General features: G+C 39.9%; 1 protein-coding gene and 1 long non-coding RNA gene across 9 annotated transcripts in view; one reads left to right on the forward strand and one right to left on the reverse strand.

The window, feature by feature from the left end:
• The window catches only part of mlxip (MLX interacting protein), an 80431-nt gene extending 57274 nt beyond the window's left edge, over positions 1-23157 (forward strand). For 7 of the 8 annotated variants that reach the window (XM_060064535.1, XM_060064536.1, XM_060064533.1 and 4 more), the window contains 8 exons: positions 879-978; positions 2247-2350; positions 2548-2651; positions 3114-3221; positions 15414-15541; positions 15756-15876; positions 20219-20348; positions 20939-23157. In XM_060064535.1, coding sequence (XP_059920518.1) covers positions 879-978; positions 2247-2350; positions 2548-2651; positions 3114-3221; positions 15414-15541; positions 15756-15876; positions 20219-20348; positions 20939-21060 — 917 coding nt within the window. In that variant the 3' untranslated portion in view covers positions 21061-23157. Of the gene's footprint in view, positions 1-878; positions 979-2246; positions 2351-2547; positions 2652-3113; positions 3222-15413; positions 15542-15755; positions 16539-20218; positions 20349-20938 lie in introns of those variants that run through there. The other variant, XM_060064537.1, reaches the window with a different exon arrangement.
• LOC132467337 (uncharacterized) lies at positions 13390-15137 on the reverse strand. Its single transcript, XR_009528002.1, has 2 exons — positions 14915-15137; positions 13390-13871 (listed from the first exon to the last, which is right to left on the reverse strand). It is a non-coding gene; the product is annotated as an uncharacterized LOC132467337 (long non-coding RNA).
• Positions 23158-23720: the final 563 nt, after the last annotated feature.

The raw sequence follows: 23720 nt of genomic DNA on the forward strand, positions 1-23720 counted from the left end.
ACGTTCATATTTCACAATTTTGAATTTGAACTCCGTTCACAGTCCCAGAAAATGAACTGTGAACGTCAATTTCTTCTTGTTTGATTCTATTATTTTTCAATAGAACCTCCTCCTACCCATCAAGCCCAAGCCCTCCAATCATTTCCATTACCCAGTGCCCAAACAAAAAGATGACTGTATACTACTATAGTATTAAGATTACTTTCAAAAGCCAAGAAAAAACAATGCAAGGATGTTATACAATGTGTCATTGTGTCAACGGTGCGTGAGCGTCGTTCACCATCGCGAGAGGGAGCATTGTTCACCATTGCAAGAGCGAGCAGTGCTCGCGCACAAGTTCAGTAGCAGAGGGGTCCCTTCAGTTTACCGCTCTTTTAGAGCGTTCATGCAAAACCCTGCCGGCGTTGCGGTTAGTGTGGATACGCGGAGCTCTGTCTGGGCAGCGGCTAACTACGGTGTCTGCCTGAAAGTCTCTGCTAAAAAATTTATCAAAGTTGCCCTGGGTCGTAACCATGGGGATACGAATTACGGCTTTCCTAAAACTTTTTTAATCAGTGTTCAAATTCCATTTGAAACACTGAATTCACCAGCTTTTTAAGCCCAGTTATTTCCCTGATAGTGATGAAAATATATTCCATGTAAATATATATACCATTTGCTTAGGCCTTGAGCCCTAGGTGCCGTACAGTAAAGCCAGTACAAACGTATATTAGCATGGTGCAAGCATAGTTATCTATGTTGATGATCACTTTTGTTTCTAAGTCTAGTTATCTGAACTTTAGTTACCTATTTCAGAATGGTATTGGATCATTTAATTATGAGTTGTATAAGCAGCACTGCTTTTATCAAGTCTACCAACGCTTTTTTTTGCTTTTTAGGTCAGTTTTCTACTGGACCAAGTGCTCTGATTGTAACACCAGCACCGTTGAAGGCCGAAGTCGTTCCCAGTGCAGGAATGGTCATTACATCTTCCAGTCTGGGAGGGGTATGCTTTATTACACAGCTGCCAACCACTTTGCATCAGAATCATTCCTGCTTTATTTCACTTACTGACATGTATACTTGACATCAAATTCACTTTCTGCTTCATAATATAACTATTTACTGCTCTTGTATCGGAATCAATTCCTGCCTCATAACAAACATGTCATGCTTCGTCTAAATCACTTCCTTCCTCATCAATTCCTGCTTGATCACACTTAATGCTTTACTTAATACTTAACCGCTTGCCTTACGTCCGTCCGACTTCTGTCATTGTCCGATCTGCGTCGCGCATACATGATCATATTGGTTTAGGGCAGAACTAGGTGTCACTTGTAGCTGCCCAGTGGGCGCCACCTTGTTTACGCTGGGACTTTACGTACCGGTGTTCCTTAACGCATATTCGCTAAAGATATTTGAGGCTTATTTATTTTTTGTAACGTGGCCGATATCATCCGAGATAAAACCTAGCTATTGAACAGTTGACCCAAAACACCATATACAATCATTATACCCGACAGAGGTGGCAATCTATTCATTGTAGCAATTATTTTGCCAACAAAATGCAATTTGCGTGTAATATTAAATGTAAATGCAATTTTTATAGGATCAACCATGTAATGGGCAAGGTATCCATATCATGGGTGTCACTGCCTGTTTCACAGCCCTACTCAATCTGCAACATGCATGTGATGATGTTTTGTCTATAAAACACATTTGTGATCAGGATGATATGATATGATATGAAAACTTTATTTCAGACTCAAGTCCATAAATAGCACAAGTACAATACAAATACAATACAAAAATATATAAAGTCAGTTAATATACAAACATTTCAGCCAGTGCACCCTCAGGCTGGAGGTATAGCGAGCACAGCTCAGAGTGGGATTTACAAGTACCACAATGATACCATTCCGAGATTCCTCCAAATGTTTCATAAATTTAAACATGAGATTTCTTAAAAGTGCATGGAATGTGCTCACTCCTGCTGTGACAAACATCTGGCTGGCACTGCCCCCTCTGGGTATTTTTTGTACGCAACTCTCAGCCTCTGCATGCTAGATTTCTTGTAGCTTGACCATAATTGAGCGTAGTAAAGCGTTGGTCAATATGCTTTGAACAGGGCTACCTTCACCTCTGTTGAACAGAAGCTGAACTTGCGTGCAATTGTGTTTGCCTGGGCGTATAGTTTGAAAAGCAAAAGCCTGCATTTTTCCAGTAAATGCTGTCCTTTCTATAGCTTTGTTAATGCCTGTCTCTCAGGCCCCTGCGTTTCACATCGTGCCACAGACGCACAAGAGTCCCCAGGCCATTGTCCCTAAAGAAGAGACTTACTCCTCCAGCTGCAAGGGGCAGAAAACTTCCAGTAAGACCAGCAGCTTCTCCAAGCTCATCCTTTGATCCTGTACTTGTACATTTTTAACCAGATCAACCTCAGAGTGTGTGTGTGTGTGTGTGTGTGTGTGTGTGTGTGTGTGTGTGTGTGTGTGTGTGTGTGTGTGTGTGTGTGTGTGTGTGTGTGTGTGTGTGTGTGTGTGTGTGTGTGTGTGTGTGTGTACGCAGGTCAAGGCTCACCATGTGGTCCAGATGGTTTGCACTCGCCCCTTGGCAGTTCAGAATTTTTAAAGAACGATCCAAACCAGATGAATCTCTGTCTTGGGTCATCCGTGAGTTTGCTGCAATCTATACGTTAAAATCCATCAATCTGTCACCTGTGCTTAAAAAAACGAAATGACTTGATGCAGTTGCTACTAGTGGTCCAATCGTAGAATTGTATTTGCTTTTCTTAGTGGTTTGCTTATAAATTAAAACATATTTTATTACAGTCTGGGCAAGCTAAATATGCTGCTGTTGCAGCCTTCATGCATGGGCTTTTTAAATGGGATTTAACTCTGTAATGCAAGAATTTTTATAGTCTTAATTTCATGATATAATTTTTTTTATAGTTTATAACGTATACCTAGAAGATTCTTTGTTTTTTAATTCAAATGAAGTAGAAAAATATATATGCATCAATAAAGAACACATTGCATCGTATAAATCCCTTTAAACTTCCCGGGGGAAGATGGCGCAAAGTTCTGTTTCCAGAACAGTTGTAAGCCGATGTGTTTCTGATTTGTCTGTCAAAGAGCCGGAGAGTGCCCCACATCTCTGCCGAGCAGAAGAGACGCTTCAACATCAACATCGGCTTTAAAACCCTCTGCAACCTGGTGCCCACCCTCAAGGCTCAGTCCAACGTAAGACCCTAATTTCCTTCCCGAACCTTCATTAAATCATCCATACATAAAACCACTTGATTAGGGCTATTATTTTGAATTATGATTTGTTGTCATTTCTTTGTCATTTCGTTTTGGTATTTTGCCCTTAGTACTGTAAAGCCTAAAACATTCTTCTAATATTCTCGGTTAAAGCTATGCCTTGGGTCTCTGTGTTACATTTACATTTTGGACATTTAGCAGACATTTTTATCCATAGCGACTTACAAGTACATTTCTCATAAGAAAGTGAAACAATATATCGCTATCGGTACAATCAGTGGCAGAGCCAGGACAATTTCATTGGGGTGGCCAGGATGGGGCTAGTGATAATTTTTGGGTGGCAAGCATGTGTCTCACCAGAAGATGCAGAGCTATTTAAGACACATACAGCAAACATCTCAACATTATTTGTGATTCAGGTGAAGGTGCAATAGAAAAAGTATTCAATATATCAAATTTTTCCTTATTCCTACATGCAAAGTAATAAAGGAGCTAACACTTTCCAAAAGATAATACACTTATTCTGTATTCATACTTGTTTTTAAACTGTTGATTTACTGATTGCTACTGGTGTTTTTATTTTTTATTGTACGACTTAGTCGAACAATGGTTGTACAGATGTTCAATGACAGTTAGGTATTCTATTTCATAGTAGAGATGTCCTCAGTTTATGGCGACGAGCCAAGTAAATTCTCTCAGTGTATCATCAAGAATACAAAACAAGGATACAAATTACAATGTTTTTTTTTAATCAAGTCTGATCACAACATGGAAAATATAGCTGCATGCAGCAATGTGGGTGTCAAACATTATGGGACTCTATAAACTAATTCTGCCGGACGGACGTAATCGGCTAGGTGGCTACATGACGACCGTCTCGGTAATCAGTAATAACGACGGCTGGTGGAATGAGCTAGAGCATTATGCGAGAACGCGTCAATGTTTACCATATGGAAAAATTACGCTACCTAGTGGTAAGGGCGCATTATCGTCTGCCCGAATGAACAAGTGACACTAATTCATAGGGTATTCGGAACAATATCCCTACCAGAGACACATGTAAACAAGCATCCGCTCATAAGACTATGAGCCAAGTTTGGTTTGGATGCATGAAGGCCTTGCATAGAAATTAGCTCACTTCCTGTTTGACATCCCCCTGAGATCAAGGGTCACCAAATTGTTTGGATGTCCCCAGAATGATGTCATGAGTCTATGTTCCAAGTTTGCCTATGATATGTTAAAGAGATGACTGAGAAAAAAAAAAGGCTTATTTGGCGGCTTTGCCATCAAGTTTGATGGCTGTCACGGCCAAACGGTTTTGAATGAGAAAAAGCTGTTTGGCACATTTGTTCAGCTTGGTCTGAAGATCAATCTGGCAAGTTTCATGATGATTGGACATAATCTGTGGCCTATGGATATGTAATATTGATTGTGACAACTTTGAACATGGCGGCCAATTTCTGAGGTTGCCATGGGAAATATTTTATTAGCTATATGGGGCGTTCTGACAGTATCACCAGACATTGAAAATAAGTGTGAAATATACTCACGTGACGAGAGATGAGTTAAAACACGTCTTTGTTAACTATAGCGCCCCCTAGAGGTCAATGATCACCAAATTCATTGAGTGTCCCCATGATGATGTCATGGGTCTATGTATAGTTATGATATGTCAAAGGGCTGCTGAGATATTGGAAATATACTCATGTGAAGAGAGATTTGTGAATGGTTTGTGAATATTGGATGAATGGGTCGAAAGTTATGAACTTGAATGCATGTGCAACTTTGACCTGTTGGTGGCACTAGAGCAGTTGGGCTAGCGACGTGAAATTGGCTTGTTGGGCTAATGGGGCTGTCCTGAACCGGTGTGCAAAATTTAGCAACTTTTCGCCAAGCGGTTCTATGGAGTGCCATAGACTCCCATGGCAGGTAAATAATAGTAGGAATTCATACAAAAACAATAGGTTTTCTCGCAACTTTGTTGCTTGACACCCAATTATAACAACAACAAAAAGTATAACATACATTACAGTACTATTGTAACATGACAATGAAACCCTAATGACTTCAGTGTAAGCAGTGTCAATGTTTCTTCAATTCTGTCGGTAAACATCTATCAAACACAGAATAATAAACATCATATTCACAATGGGTATTAGGCGGACTCTGCAAGATAGATTAAAGTTTGAGCCACATTTACAATCATTAAGCAATCAGCAATCATTTCATTTGTGTGACCCTCTCTTTTTGTATGTGCACAAAACCCTCCATCTCTGAATGTTGCCTTTTTCCAGTTTTTATATCCCAAGGCTGATGTAAACACTGACTCTGTGTGTGGAAGGCCAAAATGCCTGCATGCATAACAGTATTCTGAGTCTTGTGTCAGTGAATATTCTAGCCATGTGTGGATAGAGTACCATGATGCTCGAAAGTTTCTGCGCCTGTCGCCCTGGAGTGTCCTTGGTTAGAGTTTCAGAAGTGACTGGACTATGAGCTCTTGATTTGGAAATTTCTGTTTAAAAATTAAAAATAAAGGCATATTAAATCATTAAATTACAGCAGAGTTTAATAACAATTAAGATAACCTCATAAATGGGAGTGTGCTATCCAATGTTACATCTAATGCATTATCTGAACCCTATAGTCTGCTTAAAAGCGTTATAGATTTGAGGCCATTTATCCAACTCTACTCCAATTGAGGTGAGTGGTGTGACTCATACCTGTTCATGAATTATCAGGCTGCGTTTTAACATTGCCACTGTATCAGATTGGGCAAAACTCAAGTGAAATTCAAGTGTTGAGTATGTGTGAAAGAGTGAGTATACCTGGAGGTCCACTTGGGCCACAGGACTTGGGCTTTGTTGAGGGCTTACGCCCGTTCTGGTGCATTTGGTTGTTGGTTTAACATCCTCTGGAGTGGGGTTTTGGGCATGGCTCCAATTTCATCAAATTTAATTGGAGATAGTTGAAGATCACAGTCAGGATTTCCCTCATAGTTTTCCAGATATTCATTCATGGCATCATGTGGTGTTTCTGGACGATTGGGAATATTTTGCATTTGCTCCCCATTTTCCAGAACTCTCAATCTTGCATCGGATTTGGCCAGGCTTATCTCCAGTACCATTCTCTCCATTTTAGATTTTAATTGAGCCTCCTCCATTTCCAGTTCATGCTTTGCTTTAAGGCATGCTGCCAAGGCTAGGAGAGCCGATCTTTGTGCAGCCACTTTAATGTGGGCTGAGGAAACTGAAGAAGTCGTTCATTTTGTTCTTCCTCAGGTTCTTAATGCATTAGAACTGTGGCCCAATGAGCCATTGAGGGTCCGGTTTTTTCCACATTTCCACATCCTTTAGAAAATTTCTGAATGTAGACATCTTTGGCTCATACCAGTTCATTCTTTCATGTTCCATTATTTCATCAGATAATAACCTTTGCATATTTGCATGAATTTCCTCAAATTCCTTCAGAGACCGTTTTAAATGTTCCAACGTCTTCATCTATCGTCTCAACATTTCCACCAGGCACCAGCAGTCTTTATTTCGTTCATTTTGCGCGTGCATGCGCCAACTTTTCCTCTCCGTGATGGACTGAGTGACTTTTTTCTCCTCTGCCATGCGGCGTCAACGTGAGGATTCTCACTTTCCGTGTCCATGATTATTTGGTTATCAGTTTCATTGAAGTAATTCGTTAAGGAACTGATTTACTTGATTCTTTCAATCCAAATATCCGTTCAACAATTGTTTCCTCTGATTGATTTCATTATGCAGAAAACGTATTTCCCCGTGCCATATAAACTTCCAAAAGCATAGACATCATAGTTCTTCGTTTTATCAAACATCCAATATGCGCATGCAGGCATTTATTCCATTGTTTGACAAAGAGAACCTTTTTTTTAATTTTTTTTAATTTGAACCACCAGCGCTCCATTCATGAATCGTCAGCGCTTCGTTTACTCACGGCTCCGCTGTATTCTAAAGCAGTTGTAACTCTCGCCGTCTTGAGCTTGTCCCGCAGAGTTGATGCTCCACAATGCGTAGTTTGCTAACTTAAGCTCCACAATGCATACGTTTTTAACTAAAGCTCGACAATGCGTAGTATTTTAACTAAATGTCGTGACTTATTTTGCTGGTAATCAAAAATATGCACGTTCTTTCGGGGTTGTGGGTTTGAGACACACTCGCTCTTTTGATTCAAAAATAAAAGGCAGGGATCGTCCGTCAGCTTCGCGGTATTTATTTCACCAAAAGCAAAAAGAAAACATGAGGATCAACATAAACCTTTTCTAACATATATCAAAAGAGCTGTCACTGAGCGGTTACATTTTTTTACGGCTTCCCGTCTACCTATTCACCTGTGGCCCCCCTCCTAAATACAAACAGGTGCGCTTCATTAACTCAAATACGGCATCCCCAACATGTCAAATGCAAAATATGTTTTTACTAAATGAAAGAAGATAAAACAAACAATTAACTCAAATAACCAAGCCAAAACCATCTTGTATATTAATTAGTGCTGTCAAGCAATTAGAATATTTAATGGCGATTAATCGCATTAATGTCATAATTAACTCGCGATTAATCGCATTTTTTTTTCTATTATAAATATATCCCTTGATTCCGTGCTGCTAGCCTTTTAGTGAGATCAGAGAGTGTTGAGAAGGACAGAACGCATGCATCAAGAGAGACCCGCAGTGAATCAACCCGGTCCACTTGACATCTGGTAGGTGACATGACAGTAATCACGTTTCCATCGAAAAGGTGAAGCGAATCTTTAGAAAGTTTGCAAAAAATAAATTTTAATTAAATCCATCAAGTGGTTGGAGCAGAAAACTACACACATTCCAGGGCTTGTCGTATCCTTTTGATAACAGCCTCTCTTAGGTCCTGATATATAGTGGAATTGCGTTGTTTTCCATCTAAAATAGCTGTAATGTATTTTTCTTCGATGACAGCAAGGAAAAATGTTTCCTCTTCAGCGTACCTATTATTCACATTGGCCATCTGTTCCATGGACGTATTTAAAGGATACATTGTACATATTTATAATTCGAAATTCATTGCTGCCTTTATACCACAGATACTCCAGGGTCTATAGCATATAACCGCGTTTTCTGATTACAGTTTAATGCATTTTCCACAATGTACCAGCTCTCGTTTTAAAGGCTGAACAGACGATTTGACTGGCATTACTTAGGTGCCCATATATCAGGGATTAATGGACACGGTATGATTAAAGGATATGCAAACATAGACATCCTATATCATGTATACATATATGATATAGGATGTCTACGTACAAACGCTTAAAAATATATTTATATTGACGCTACAAGTTGATGTCGGAAGGGCTGCTATCATATATGTTATGACATATAATATGACACATAATATGACTATGAATATTATATTATTATGACATTTTATATTTTATAATATGTCCATGGTTGCTATGGCCGGTCGTTATGCGGAAATCGGAAGTACGTTGTCAGTCCTGTGTGTTCAATGTTCCCTACGTCACAGCTGTTTCGAAAAGTGTGTTTCCATCTCCCATTTTGCGCATTTACTTTCTTTCGCATTTCTTAAAAACCACCTGTAGCGAGCGGATAAACTTTTTTTGCGAATTAGAGGATTTTTATGCAAATTTGTGTTACCATCACCGTTTACTGATTCGATACTTCAAAATTCGCATAAAATCGGGGGGATGGAAACACAGCTCGTGGTAGGCCTACCGTAAAACTTCAATAGCCCAGGCTTTTATTTGTTTCAGTCACTGAACTTTCAAACAAAACTCTTGCTTAGCAAAGATGGGAAATTAAATGACCATTACTATTAAATGTATTATTGAAACTACCGGTAGTATGAATATTCCTACCGTACGTAGGCCTATACACCTTACCAGGCTATCGAATAACGCCCCCACACACACACAGTGGCGGAGTGGTAATCGGGAGAGTCGGGAGAATTCCCGGTGGGCCGTTAACATTTCGGGGCTGTCGGGCTGATTGCTGCAGGATAACAATATTGCGTTTATAAAAGTTCCTTGCAGCGCCGTCCGGCAGCCTGAACTGTGCAACCGCAACCTCTCACTCACTCGACAGGCGCAACACATACAATCTGTAAACGTCGCAACCAATTTGATTTTGTCTAGAGGTGAGTAACTGAGCGGCCCATCCCGAAGTGGTACAGCCCAGGTGTTCCTTGAACTGCGATTGGTTAGAAAGACGTAACAGCTAACGACAACATTAAACTCGTGCAGGCTCGAACAGAGTGACCCACAAACACACACACACTTTTAAGGCGTTTTTCACCCGCTCCATATCATGCCCCAACAAGTTTGTGCGGCGTGCTTGTTGTTTTGTTTCCGGTGTAGCTAGATCCGGTATGGTGTTGTAGTTTTTCTAACGTGACTAGTTGTTGCTAGACAGCAGGTGAAAAAACGCCAACGTTTGCCCAGCCAAAAGAGCGTTAATCGCGCGATAAAAAAATGAACGCCGTTAAAATTGGTTTGCGTTAACGCCGTTAATTACGCGTTAAACTGACAGCACTAATATTAATAAATAAATAAAACATTATATCAGACCGAAAATGTCTCTAACACAAGGTGTGAGATGACGAGCACCTCGAGCAGGAGCTGAGCTGCATCAAACTTGAGGAAGGGCCGGATCCTGCGGATGTTGTAGAGAGCAATCTGCAGGATCGGGCCACCGCTGTGATGTTCGCGGTGCAGCCCAAATGTCCAGTACCAGACCAAGGTTTCTGGCAGTTGGTGATGGATATACAGCGATGTTCTCAACAGTGACCAGTAGGTCCATGTGAGGGCAGTCTTTCCCTGGCAAAAGGAGGAGCTCAGTCTTATTGAGTTTAAGCTTCAAGTGATGGATAGTAGTCCAAGTGCTGACGTCTGCCAGACATTCTGAGATGCAATTTGCAATCAGGATGTTGTCAGATGAGGGGAAGAGAGGAATAGCTGAGTGTCGTCAGTGTAACAGTTATAGGAAAAAAACGTGTGATGTGATTACAGAGCCCAGGGATCTAGTTTATAGGTATTGGTAGTGACTTTAATATAGGGCTGAACGATTTATAATTTCGAAATCGCGATTTCAGACAACGCGATCTCGGGATCGCCAAAGCCATGTTTTTTTCGGTTTTACTGTGCGTTCACCCGTCAACTTAGAGACGCGAATCGGGCAAATTAATATAATATAATTGTGTATATATAATGTCACGGCCAAAAGCTGTGTGAGCATCCGGATGGCCGTAGGGCTGGGAGCTCTCTTCGAGGGGTTTGTTTACTGGCGTTTGTTTGCTGGCGTTTGTTTGCTGGCGTTTGTTTACTGGCGTTGCTATGGTTACCATGGTTACCGGTCTTGTGTGTTCCAACGGTTTATTAGGTTTCTAATAAATGGCTGTCTAATACTTCATTCACTGCCTCTTCCGTGGTCATTACAATATTATGAATAGACTGCGTTGGGTTCTCCGACGTCTCTCCCTTTGTTGTTATACTCTGATGCAAGAATTAACTAAAAGAGCCATCTTTGACTGTCTTAAAAAAACAACTAAAAAGTAGTAGTACTTTTCTAAGTTAAGACAGTCAAAGATGACTCTTTTAGTTCTTCAGTGGTAACAACTGCAGTTGGCAAGGACTTTAGTTTACATGCATGTTTCTTAATAAATACATTTAAAATCAATTCTTAACTTTAGTTTTCATTCTTACATTAGAGTAATGGCATGTAATTAGGGCTGGGATAAACGATTATTTTTCGATTAATCGATTAATCTAACGATTAATTTTTTCAGTCCGATTAGATTTCGATTCGAATATCGATTATCTCCTCATTAATTGACTAATAGCAATTTATACATGTTGATTTACATATCTGAATGAAAAAAATATGAATTCCTTAACATTTCAATACATGTTTATTGCCTTTAAATTCCAAAATAAAAGTGCAAAGTAATGCATTCTTAGAATTCTACGGTGCTCGGTCATCTGCAGCTGCTACCGGGTGGCGCCTCTTCAGGTGCTGGGTTCTCAAAGTTTTGACAACTGGGGGCCAATTTAGGAACCCAAAATTTGACTGAGGGCCGCCAATTGAAAAAAAAAATTGGCTCATTTTGAAACGCCGCCAGCATCCCAGTGGTCAAAAAAAACATTGCACCGTGGACCTCTGGGAGTAAGGTCATGTGAGGTGTAAATCACGAAACTGAGGTTCAGCCTTTCAAAGTAATGTACAGTCGGATTAAAACTAACAAATGTAAAAGGATTTAATTGAAAGCTAGAGAGTCGACTTTTCTCTTTATATTCATTTATTTTTGTTTAAATTAATATTGATATAATAATAAAATAAAAAAAAGTTTATTTTTTATTTTTTATATAACTTACATAATTATGTATGTCATTGCGGGGCGCCAGGAATGATTCCGCGGGCCGCTGTCACACCAAATTTGTACCGGGTGCCAAATTTGTACCGGGTACGTCATCCTTAAGTAATCCATTCCAAACCTGCCTGGCAACAGACAATCGCGTCGAACGTTGCCTGGCAACGGACGATCGCGTCGAATGACGTGGGAAGGTTCAAGTACATTCGCAAACTCGTTCATTGAGCGTGACAAGACAGATAACGCTTATTTTACAAATTACATTTATTAGCGTTCCTAACTTTATATTTGTATTGTATTGCATTTATCTATTTCCCTACACAGTAATAGCTATATGTTATGGGGATAACGTGAATAATAATAATATAAAACATTTACCAGTTAGTAAATGCCTGCTCACCTATCTACCCATCTATCTATCTACTTTAAACACTCAGTTTACTATTTAAATTTGATCAAACAATTAAATGCAATACAAATTTAAAGTAAAAACAAGTGTTATCTAGCGATCCGTTATCTGTATTATGTTATTTCGTCTTTGGCAACATGAGCGGGAATGTTTTCTGAAACCTGCCTGGCACCGGACAACCCCTTACGTAATCTGTTGTTCGCTGCCTGGCAACGGACAACTGATTACGTACCCGGTACAAATTTGGCAGCCGGTACAATTTTAGTGTGACACCGCCATTGGCCCGCGGGCCGCACTTTGAGAACCAATGCTTTAGAGGAACGAGTGCGTGGCGCCTTGCACTTATGAAAGTCTGAGGAGCCACTCGCTTTGCAACTACGCTCCGGCGCCGCCCATCTTTTCTTTTCTTTTTTTTTTTTCTTTTTTTTAATCGACGCGCATTTTTCGGGTCGACATAATTTATGCGTTGACGTCATCGATTACGTTGACGCGTCGTCCCAGCATTACATGTAATGTTTTAATGGTGTGATGTCATGTTTGGAAATATTACTGTTCATTGATATCACTGTACATTGTGAATATTGCACTGAAGCTTGATTTGAAGAAAATCGTGAAGAACATCGAAATCGCAATATCTGCCAGAAAAATCGCAATTCAATCTTTTCCTGAAATCGGTGAGCCCTAAGCTATGCTGTCGGTCTATGTGTTGGTTGTGACTTTAAGATACTGGGTTAAAGCTATGCCGTGGGTCTGTGTGTCGGTAGTGACTTTAATATACTGGGTTGGAACTATGCCGTCGGTCTCTGTGTTGGTTGTGACTTTAATATACTGGGTTAAAGCTATGCCGTGGGTCTCTGTGTTGGTAGTGACTTTAATATACTGGGTTAAAGCTATGCCGTGGGTCTCTGTGTTGGTAGTGACTTTAATATGCTGGGTTAAAGCTATGCTGTCGGTCTCTGTGTTGGTTGTGACTTTAATATACTGGGTTAAAGCTATGCCGTGGGTCTCTGTGTCGGTAGTGACTTTAATATACTGGGTTAAAACTATGCCGTCGGTCTCTGTGTTGGTTGTGACTTTAATATACTGGGTTAAAGCTATGCCGTGGGTCTGTGTCGGTAGTGACTTTAATATACTGGGTTAAAACTATGCCGTCGGTCTCTGTGTTGGTAGTAGGGATGGGCACGAGAAGTAAATTCCAAACTCGAGTGATCGAAGGGATTCCTCGAGGATCAATCGAGTACTCGTTAAATCAAATCTATTTTTAGAATGCAACGCATCTGCAGCAGGAATATGCCTGATGATGAACGGCAATATTACCAACCAAACATGTAATGCTTATTCTCCATCAAAACAGTCAGAGTTATCAGAGTATTCATTATTTATTTTTGCAAACGTTCAAAACACATTTTCCTTACAAAAATAAATATGCGTCTCACAATTTAAATCACGTCGAACCAAGGCCTGTAACAGTTTAAAAAAAACGAAACAAGTAGCCTAACCATTGCAAATAACTGCTTAAAGCTGCAAATAAAACGGCAGCAAATGGACTATGGGAATACTCAGCGTTGTGATCTTCTCTACACGCCCGGGATTACAGCTGCGTCTTGCGGCGGTGAAAATAGCCGACACACTTTCACTTTCACCGTTGCTGCGGGTCTGCTTTCCCGAACTCACCGTTGTGTTTCAGGAGCATATGTTGCCGCATAGTACTTTCTGGTAGCTCGATTTCGCTTGGCATATTTTACATTTCACCTTATGATCTCCTATTTCTTTAAAGTATTTCAATTCTTCGCTGCGGTTTGCTTTAACCGCCATCTCTTAACTTTTTGAATTCTGGCGTGCCTGTGTAACCCATGCTATTTCACTCTCTCTGCTAATATATGTATATGTCATTTTATATGAATGTATATATTATAATAATATATTTAATGTAGTGTGTATGGTGTATATCTATAGTATATATATATTCCCAGTATATTGTAGCGACCAGTGTTCACGTGCTACAATGTATTCCTGACGGCCGCTAACTGAAACGGTTGCCTGGAGACCGTTTTTTTGTTGACGCTCCCAAAAAAGTGGTTCTCTGCTTGACGCGTAAGAAGAGCGAACATAGACTTGAAGAGCGAACATAGACTTGAAGAACGAACATAGACTTGAAGAGCGAACATAGACTTGAAGAGCGAACATAGACTTGAAGAGCGAACATAGACTTGAAGAGTGAACATATAGACTAGAAGAGAAACGAAGAAAAGGTTATATTCCTGACGGCCGCTAACTGAAACGGTTGCCTGGAGACCGTGTTTTTGTTGACGCTCCCTAATAGAGCGAACATAGACTTGAAGAGCGAACATAGACTTGAAGAGCGAACATAGACTTGAAGAGTGAACATATAGACGAAGAGAAACGAAGAAAAGGTTATTACGGAAGAAATAGAAGATATGGAGGAAGATTTGACGTTACTTTGAACAAGAGGACAGCCTGTCATCGACTGGCCCCTGCTCAAGAGCGTTCGGCCGTAGCGGTAGTGGTAGGAACAGAACGCCCCCTTTCATTGAATCGAGTGCACTCAAAGACTTGCTGGGTACCCATTTTATTTAGTTTGTTATTTTTCTTGGGGACCTCTTTTGGGTTCAGTGTATTGAGTTCAGTGTTTTAGGTTCAGTGTTGTTATTATTATTATTATTATTATTGTGTAAATAATCTGATTGATTCTGATGGTTAGATATGGTTAGATCGTTAGATAAAAGGTCAAACGTGCCTCACTGTGTCTGTGTGTTATTCCTTTTATCAGAGTTCTATTAAGAATACAAGCCAGTCTCCTTATAACCTGGGATTGATGCACCACTGCATTGTTATATTACCTTTAAAAATACAGTTGGTTACACCTGCACACGGCACGGAACGCGCCATGGAAATGGATGCATTTAATTTTCTTTGTGCCCACACATGCGTTAGTGGCGCCGACAGAAAATTGATACATTTGCTTCAGAAAACTTTGTTTGTGTGTGTATATGCAAACTCGAGTTTGCCTGTCCACCAACCGAGTTCATTTGTAACGAGGAGTACTCGAGTAATCGATTCCTCACGCCCATCCCTAGTTGGTAGTGACTTTAATATACTGGGTTAAAGCTATGGCGTGGGGCTGTGTTGGTAGTGACTTTAATATACTGGGTTAAAGCTATGGCGTGGGGCTGTGTTGGTAGTGACTTTAATATACTGGGTTAAAGCTATGCCGTCGGTCTCTGTGTTGGTAGTGACTTTAATATACTGGGTTAAAGCTATGGCTTGGGTCTGTGTTGGTAGTGACTTTAATGATTCTGTATCTGATTCTGAGCAGTTGTCCAACAAAGGCGGATTACCCCGTATTTCTACTTGACCTTTCAGATCACCAATGCCACCACGCTGCAGAAGACGGTGGAGCACCTGGGCAAGCTGCAACAGGACAGGCAGCAGCTGCAGGAGGAGGCGCGCCGGCTGAGGGAGGAAGTGGAGGAGCTCAACGGCTCCATAAGGTGACCTCATCACGCCGAGGAACATACTGGTGTTCACTGACCGCTGATTCTCTCGGTGCCCAAATGTACTTCAAACATAATTAATGGTTCTGTGTTCTTCAGGATGTGGAACAGCATGCCAGAGTACAATGCATAACCTCTAATGGAATTACCTGCATTTATAATCACTGAAGTGAGTCAACATTTAAAAATTCTCTTCCGTCTCATTGGTCAGTCGTTGTCAGGAGCAGCTTCCTGGTACGGGGGTCTCCATGGCAAGGAGTCGATTCAACCACGTGCATGAGTTTGAAGCCTACGTGAAGAGCCGCACACTGCAGAACTGGAAGTTCTGGATCGTATCCTTTAACCATCTTATCCCGAGAGGACCCACAAAGTTAACCCTTATGTCTCAACCTTTTTGCTTTTGTCAGCCAAGTTGTGTTTGATCGCTAAATCGCCCATAAACTAATTATTTAGTGTCCGGTCACTATTTTTTAAATCAAACAAGGTGTTTACAGTCATGTTTACTGAGTATGAAGATAGTGTTTCACATGAAATATGTAAATTGCGTCCATTCAGAAGACAAGGCCTTTAATGCCATCTAGTGGCTTTATGATGCAATTTTGATGTTTAGAGAGAGGGGTCAAATGGATTATCGAGATATGCACCGGTTTGTGTCTCATCAAGTTTGTTTAGACTCTGCTTAAGCTCACCTCTTCCTATCTTTGCTCTGCTTCACTTTTTAAAATTGATCAAATCTCGGCCAGGTAATCCTTGGATGTTGTGCCCTGGCCTTGGCCCTATAGTGCTTTTTTAGGAAGAAGCATTATGGCATTTATTGTTTACATCATGCAGCATTACATTAAATAAGCTCTAAATGAGTACTGGTTTCTTTAAGAAATAATGCATGTAATTAGTTGTGTGGTTTAAAGTTATAGCTTATGTTTGAGAGTCAACTTTTTGCTTAAAATTCATTTTATAATTACAATACAATAAAATGCTGTGAGAACTCCTGGAACTTGGGCCCTTTACTTCATAATCTGCTTATGATATTACTGCTTAACTCTTCTTCTCACCCTACATGCATTTGCATCCCTGGCATTAGAGAGCTTGGCGTACCATATACGTACCAGATAGTTGATATAATAGAGCTTTACGTACCAGATAGTTGATATAATGGAGCTTTACGTACCATATACGTTCCAGATAGTTGATATAATAGAGCTTTACGTACCAGATAATTGATATGATAGAGCTTTACGGACCAGATAGGTGATATAATCAGTGGCGGGCCGTGACTTTTACCATGAGGCCTTCAATGCAATCATCCTGAAGTAAACCGCTTTTCAAATGACTTAATAATGACGTCAGGGTTATTGCCATGTTGATGTAACCACCCAATATAAACCTGACAACTGAACAGGCTTTAAAAATAATGTTCTTTTTTTTTAAGCCGAAACAACCACAACAAAACGCACGTAGCCTACCCTAGTCATATGAAAAGCCTGTAATAATTCGTCAGATTCTACAATTTCCGACTGTCCATGAATGCAGCCAAAAATCTTCCGTCATTTAGTAAAAACGCTGTAAGTACGTGCTTCTTTCCTAGAACCTTTGCTTGATTTAGAGGACTTTTGCAATTCATACTATTGTATTCATACATATTAAATTCTACCAAACAAGAACCAATTCAAAACAATCCCATGTTACTTTAACGAACACAGGTTGTTTTTTTTAAACCAAAAGAATATTAAAGGGACACAGTGTAAAAATTATTCCCATCTAGTGATACAATTGTATATTGCATTCAAACTAATAGTGCTCACTTGTTCAAAAACTACGGTGGGCAGTATGTGCCAAGAAGCTGTGTCATGACATCCAATACTACCTCATCGAGTCATTCAAGTGATGATGAGGTTTGTTATTTCAAACAAATTTCAAACTGCATAGAATCATTAGTGTAAGCTAATGACGTATGAGTAATTACTCCTCGAGCAAAATAGTGAATTATTTCAGTCATCATTGACGCTGGCTCAGAGTGAAAACGCGTTTGCATTTCCTGTACCACGTAGTGCTTTTTGTCCCTCTCGGCAGTTCGTAGACAGGAGGAACATGGAAGCCTCCATGAAGCTTACCCGTCCTATGTAACTTCATATTAATTATTCTTCGCTAAGGTGGATAAGTGAGATTTTTGGCAGAGATAATTTTACACCAATGAGGACTTATTTATGAATGAATACGTTGATTTGAGGTAATAAATGACTTAAAATATTACACAGTGTCCCTTTAATATATGATTTACAAATCAACCAAAGTGCGATTTCGTTGTGGAGCTCTGTTTCCCTTCTTACTTGCTCATTGAGTTGAAATCCACTCTGGTGTCTCCGTACGTCTTCAACAAGACTGTTGCATGCAAGTGGCCCGCCGTACTTTGGTGTCTCTATGCCTACTTTTTTGGACATCTCAGGTTGGAAAACCCAACCCACCGTGGCTCCAAACACTCGATCCGTTGCAAATAGCAAGAATTCCCAGCAATACAGATTACAATGACCACTTGACGCTGTCAGCCAACTATACCTCTCGTAGTTGCTGGATTGAAAGTGCCGCACAAATCCTTTGCCCGGCTGGGTCAGAGCAGATTTCTAGCTTTTCTGAGAAAATCCTTCTCGGAAAAGACTTATTCAACAAATCGGCCGCAATATCCAGTCCTTCTCCTCTGTCATCCATTTGTAATTAAAGTGAATCTAATCTAAAAGAAAATCGAACCTAATGATCTATATAATTTTGCTGCTAGCTAGTTGTAATTCCTTTTGTTTTCCTCCTGATGGCGCCAAACAACAAGGCCAGCTAGAAGGCCTGGACGTGTAAAAGGATACGCCCAACTCGGCATACTCGAAATCTGATAGGTTGAAGAACATGTCAATCAACATAGTCCCCATTAGCGTCAACAGCGAGGGCATTCTCTCAGGATTCTGAAGGCCTCGGCTAGATTATTTTTTACCCGGAGACAGCGCAGGGAAATAATCTGATTGGATAAGGGCTCTAATATATATATGATCACGCTGAAAGCAACGTAACTGAAGGAAAAACAAATAAATACGTCTTTAGACTTATGTGAACAAACTTATTAAAATAGATAGAATGAATGAAAATATATATATATTAAAAGGTATAAATTATATATTTTATAAAAATAATGTATTGTTCTGTAAGTGTCTAGGCCAGCAGAGAAGGCTTTGCTGGCCCTGACGGCCCGTCACTGGATATAATAGAGCTTTTTGGACCAGATAGTTTATATAATAGAGCTTTACGTACAAGATAGATGATATAATAGAGCTTTTCATACCAGATAGTTGATCGAATAGAGCTTTGCGTATCAGTTGATATAATACAGCTTTACATACCAGATAGCTGATATAATAGAGCTTTGATAATGCTTACCAGATAGTTGATATAATAGAGCTTTACGTGCCAGATAGTTGATTTAATAGAGCTTTACGTACCAGCTAGTTGATATAATAGAGCTTTACCTACCAGATAGTTGAAATAATATATCAACTAGATAGTTGATATAATATATAAACTATCAGCTTTACATACCATATACATACTAGATAGTTTATACAATTGATCTTTATGATCTCCAAACGAACGAGATAGCTGATGCTTTAAAGCTTTATACCACAGCATTGTTGAAAACTTGATTCTCTGATTGGTTATTAACACATATAGCTTTACACACCGTAAACATAGCAGATAGTTTTCTTGTTGCAAAGCTACATTTGTCTAGCTAGCCTGTTCATGTAAGAGAGGAAAACACTTTTAATCGCTTGACAAATATTTTGATTGTGTTGCGAATAGTTGCTTATTAAAAACTATTGCCAGTAAATGGGACAGTAATATAAACTTTAATTGATTGGAATTTTGTCAAAATTGGGTTGTTCATCATGACGAATGGTGCATGATTAACAATTTTCATCAGCGAGTTTAGTATTTTGTACTTAAAGTGCATATTATAACGCCACTGGGAGTTAATTTTGGACCATCCTTTTCATCCCTAACTAATACAAGTTCTACAAGCCTGCCAATTTATGCAACTTTTGGCCACGTCGTTTTTGGGACATGGCCGAATGTGTCAGGAAAAAATAAATAATCATACTAATTACTAACGAATACAATAGGGTTCCTACGTTTTTCGTAGGACCCCTAATGATAAACTTCTCCTACCCAGGTCTTGTTTTTTATAGTCTTCTGTATTAGAAGTGTTAACTGCAGGAGTGCAATTTACAAATCCAACTTTAAAAACAAGGATCAAATACAACTGTAAACCAGATGTTTCCTTGACAACGCAAAAACAATAGATCTCGATAGAAAAAACTACGCTATAGATACAACTCACTCATATCAAATCAGTGTTGGTGACTCTGGTATGAGCGTAACATACCCCTATGGGTGTCCCGGCACTGGGTAGGTCAGATGACTCAGTGACCTGGATAAGAAGCAAAACAACAAACGTTGTGGAATGGGGCCTTGTATTTCATCTTGTTCTTTTTGCTTGGGCACAAGGCCAATGTGTGTGTGTGTGTGTGTGTGTGTGTGTGTGTGTGTGTGTGTGTGTGTGTGTGTGTGTGTGTGTGTGTGTGTGTGTGTGTGTGTGTGTGTGTGTGTGTGACATGATCCTTATCTAATGTGTTCCAGTTCAGCATCATCATCAAGCCTCTGTTCGAGTCCTTCAACAACACTGTGTCCACGGCATGCGAGGCAGAGCTATGTCAGACCACCTTAGAGTGGCTGGACCACCATTGCTCCCTCCCTGTGCTCAGAGCTAGTAAGTATCCCCCTCTAAACCCCCCCGAGGCTCAGGCCACTAGGTATGTTTTTGTGCGCACACATGTGCCTGCATGACGATGATGTGTTTGCAAGACCAATTTCTCTCGGATTACCGGCAACATCTAACAGGACATGATGCTCACTGGGATTTTTATTTTGTAACGCCCACATCTAAGCATTGCTGCCTCAGATAGGATGCCATGATGCAACCTGACGTCAGAGATCCCTATCTCAAAAGAAGTTCATAGCTAACAAAGGGAGTTCCTAGAATGGAGGCACAAACATTATTTTGAAGTGAATGACTAATTTTGACCTTTTTTTTTTTTACCAAAAATGTATTACAAATGAAGTTGTTCATGAAGAGTGATGAAATGTTTGCCTTCGAAACACAATGGGGCGTACAAGTGGAGCCATCCACCTATACCTTTTTTACAGCTTTGTCTAGAGTATTGCTTGCAAAAATTAGTGACTTAATTGTTATCGAATACAATTGGAACCCATTGGTGTGTGTGTGTGCAGTATTACACCTATATAATGTCTTTACGCTCGGCTCATGGCTCAACATGTCCATATGTCCTTGTTTTCCAGTGGTTTGCAGCACCCTTCGACAACTAGGGACAAAGACCTCCATCCTCACTGAGCCGTCGCTGCTGCACAAAGAAGTCTTCCAGGCCATCGGAAGTGCCCAGAGGCCTTGCGGGGACTCATAGCCAGGCTATTGACTGCTCCATGGGCCTCGTGGGGACACAAAGCCAGGCTATCGACTGCTTCATGGGCCTTGTAGGGACTCGTAGCCAGGCTATCAACTGCTCCATGGGCCTTGTGGGGACTCATAGCCAAGCCAGGATGCCAACTACTCGAAGTGTTCTTAAAGGGCCTCATTGCCTGGCTACAGTCCAATGCTAGACCGAGCTTGGATCAACACTGTGAAATCCAGTAAGCATGGCTCGCCGGGTGGGTCAACCAGGTTTTCCTAATGGGCTGTGAAGAGTTGTCATTGTTATAGTCATCCTCATAGCTGTTTGGGTGTCTGTCACAATTTGTTCACATATTGCCACAAAAGAAAATGGTATAAGTGTGTTTTGCTTCAAGAACAACGATAAAAACCAAACATTTCTTTCTTTCAATGGAATAAGTGTATTTTTATGTATTTCAGTTTAAAGGGAAAATGGATTGAATGCTTTTCTGAGATTTTTGTGTGTACCTAAAATAATGAGACAGAAGACCCTTTTTAATATAGGATAAGTTATGACTAGGATCATGCTAATCTTATTTTTTGATGTTCACATATGATGAAGGTGGTTGTTTCATCCAAGCCATCACGGCACCATCCTGTTGGGCGTTGTTTGCTCTCGTTTCTCAGGGTTTATTCAGCTTATACCAACCAGCTGCTGGGGGTTTTAATGCTGAAGTACTCATGTTTTCTACTACCAATGGTCTGCTCCACTTTTGTATGACATATTGGCATGCAATACTTTTCTTAAAAAAATAACTACTTATCCATACAGTTGACCACATAATAAGTAGCCTGAGTAAAAAACAATTTTCCATTAACCATAAACTGCAGTACCAATATGGACGTACACACAGGTATTTCTGTGTTACAGGAGAGGTCACTCCAACTTCACTATTTTTCTCAGGGCTGGGCTGTTGGACTTTATTATGCTTTGGTGGAAACCAAATGAACAAAATAAATCAGGAATCTTTCAATGGAAATCTATTGGCTGTAAGGTTTTGATATTGCATCTTTTACTTCAGTCCACTGGGTAGGCTGGTAGACTGATCTATCCAGCACCGATCTTGGTGGACACGCCCACTAGTGATGTCATATGGGGCAGATTTTCGAAACGGCTTGTATGGCTAATCACACTCACACCTGGTGGTATAATAGGTCCCCTTTAATCAGATGTTTTATTTTGAAAATACCTTCAGAAAATATTTTTTAATATTCAAAATTACGAACTCAGGCAGTCGAGTGCCTTGTTGTGTTTTATGTATTTATTTCTTGAATTCAAAAATTGTATTATGAGTGACCAACAGTGTAGCAAAAAGCAATGCAGCGAGGGATTATTGGTGGGATTAATGTTCTGGTCTGTAAAGGATGATGGCGGTCACCATTTCAAAGTGGCTGTTGTTAAAAATATTATAATGGACTTTTTAATGACTCAGTTCGTCTGTAGTTTTTTGCAGAGATTATCCTTTTTGTAGAATTCAGGTACAGATAATATTTTTTCATCATCAGTGGGGGTTATATTTCTACTGTGGACAACCAAAAAAGTGTAGACAGGAATAATTACTTTTGCAGTATTTCATTAGCTTTACGTTTTTAGCATGGAGAATATTCTAAATAAATCATTACCTGGTTGACCGTAGCATAAGGTCCCTTGGGAATCTACACGAAAGTTTGGCCTCTGTGTTGGCTTGCATACTCTTATTTTTTTTTTGATTATTGATCAGCGTCATTTATAACAAGTAACTATACTATATTAGAAAATGTTTCCTGTTTTTTTTTAATGAACATTGGATATTCCACAGTACATCAAATGCATACTTATTTTGAAGGCAATGTGCCTGTGTTTGAGACGGTGTGTTGGATGGTATGACTTTTTGTGTTTGTCAATTTCTAATAAGTTCCAAGACCAATCACAAGATTGCTTTGACATTTTATTTCATTTAGAAAAATTGCATTTACACACGACAAAACACAAAGCTAGTACATGTATACATCTTCCAACACATATATAGTAAAAGTAAAAAAATATATAAAAAATACTGTATGATTTAATAAATACATTTTGTTGATCAAACATTAATGAAAATAATGACTTCTTTAACCATTGTGTAAAAAGCTCCAAAAGGCACTGGAGATACTGAAATGTATCGTGGGTACTCTGGAACGCTGGGACAAAGCATCCCGCCATCGGCCCGGGGCAAGTTGTATACGTCCTGAATGGCCTGTGCAATATCCATCACCTCCTTAGTGACTTCAGGGACCAAGTGGCTTGTGTTGGTCAGGTAGCACTGGAAGTGTGAGAGGTTTGGAAGGGGTAAGGGGTAGAAACGGGATGCAGCCTTAATAAATTAACCTCAACTAGTTCAACCTCAATAACCGATTTACTCTTTCAGGAAGGAAAATTAAAAAAATAATAATAATCTTCAAAATTAGGTATGGGTACATGACCTCATGCCAGAGTCCTGCTGGTATTTAAAGCCACTCAAAATAAGTAACTTTCTGCCAGAGCTCAGGGTAGCTGATAATTCGTTTTTTATAAATTGAACCCACCATTTCCTTAATCATTTCCTCCATAGCTTTCAAGAGACTGGTTGGTTGGGCACTTGGCACTGCTAGTTACTTGTATAAAGATCAGGG

The sequence above is a fragment of the Gadus macrocephalus genome, chromosome 11 (genome assembly GCF_031168955.1).
Source record: "Gadus macrocephalus chromosome 11, ASM3116895v1".
In the NCBI taxonomy this organism is placed as follows: domain Eukaryota; kingdom Metazoa; phylum Chordata; class Actinopteri; order Gadiformes; family Gadidae; genus Gadus; species Gadus macrocephalus.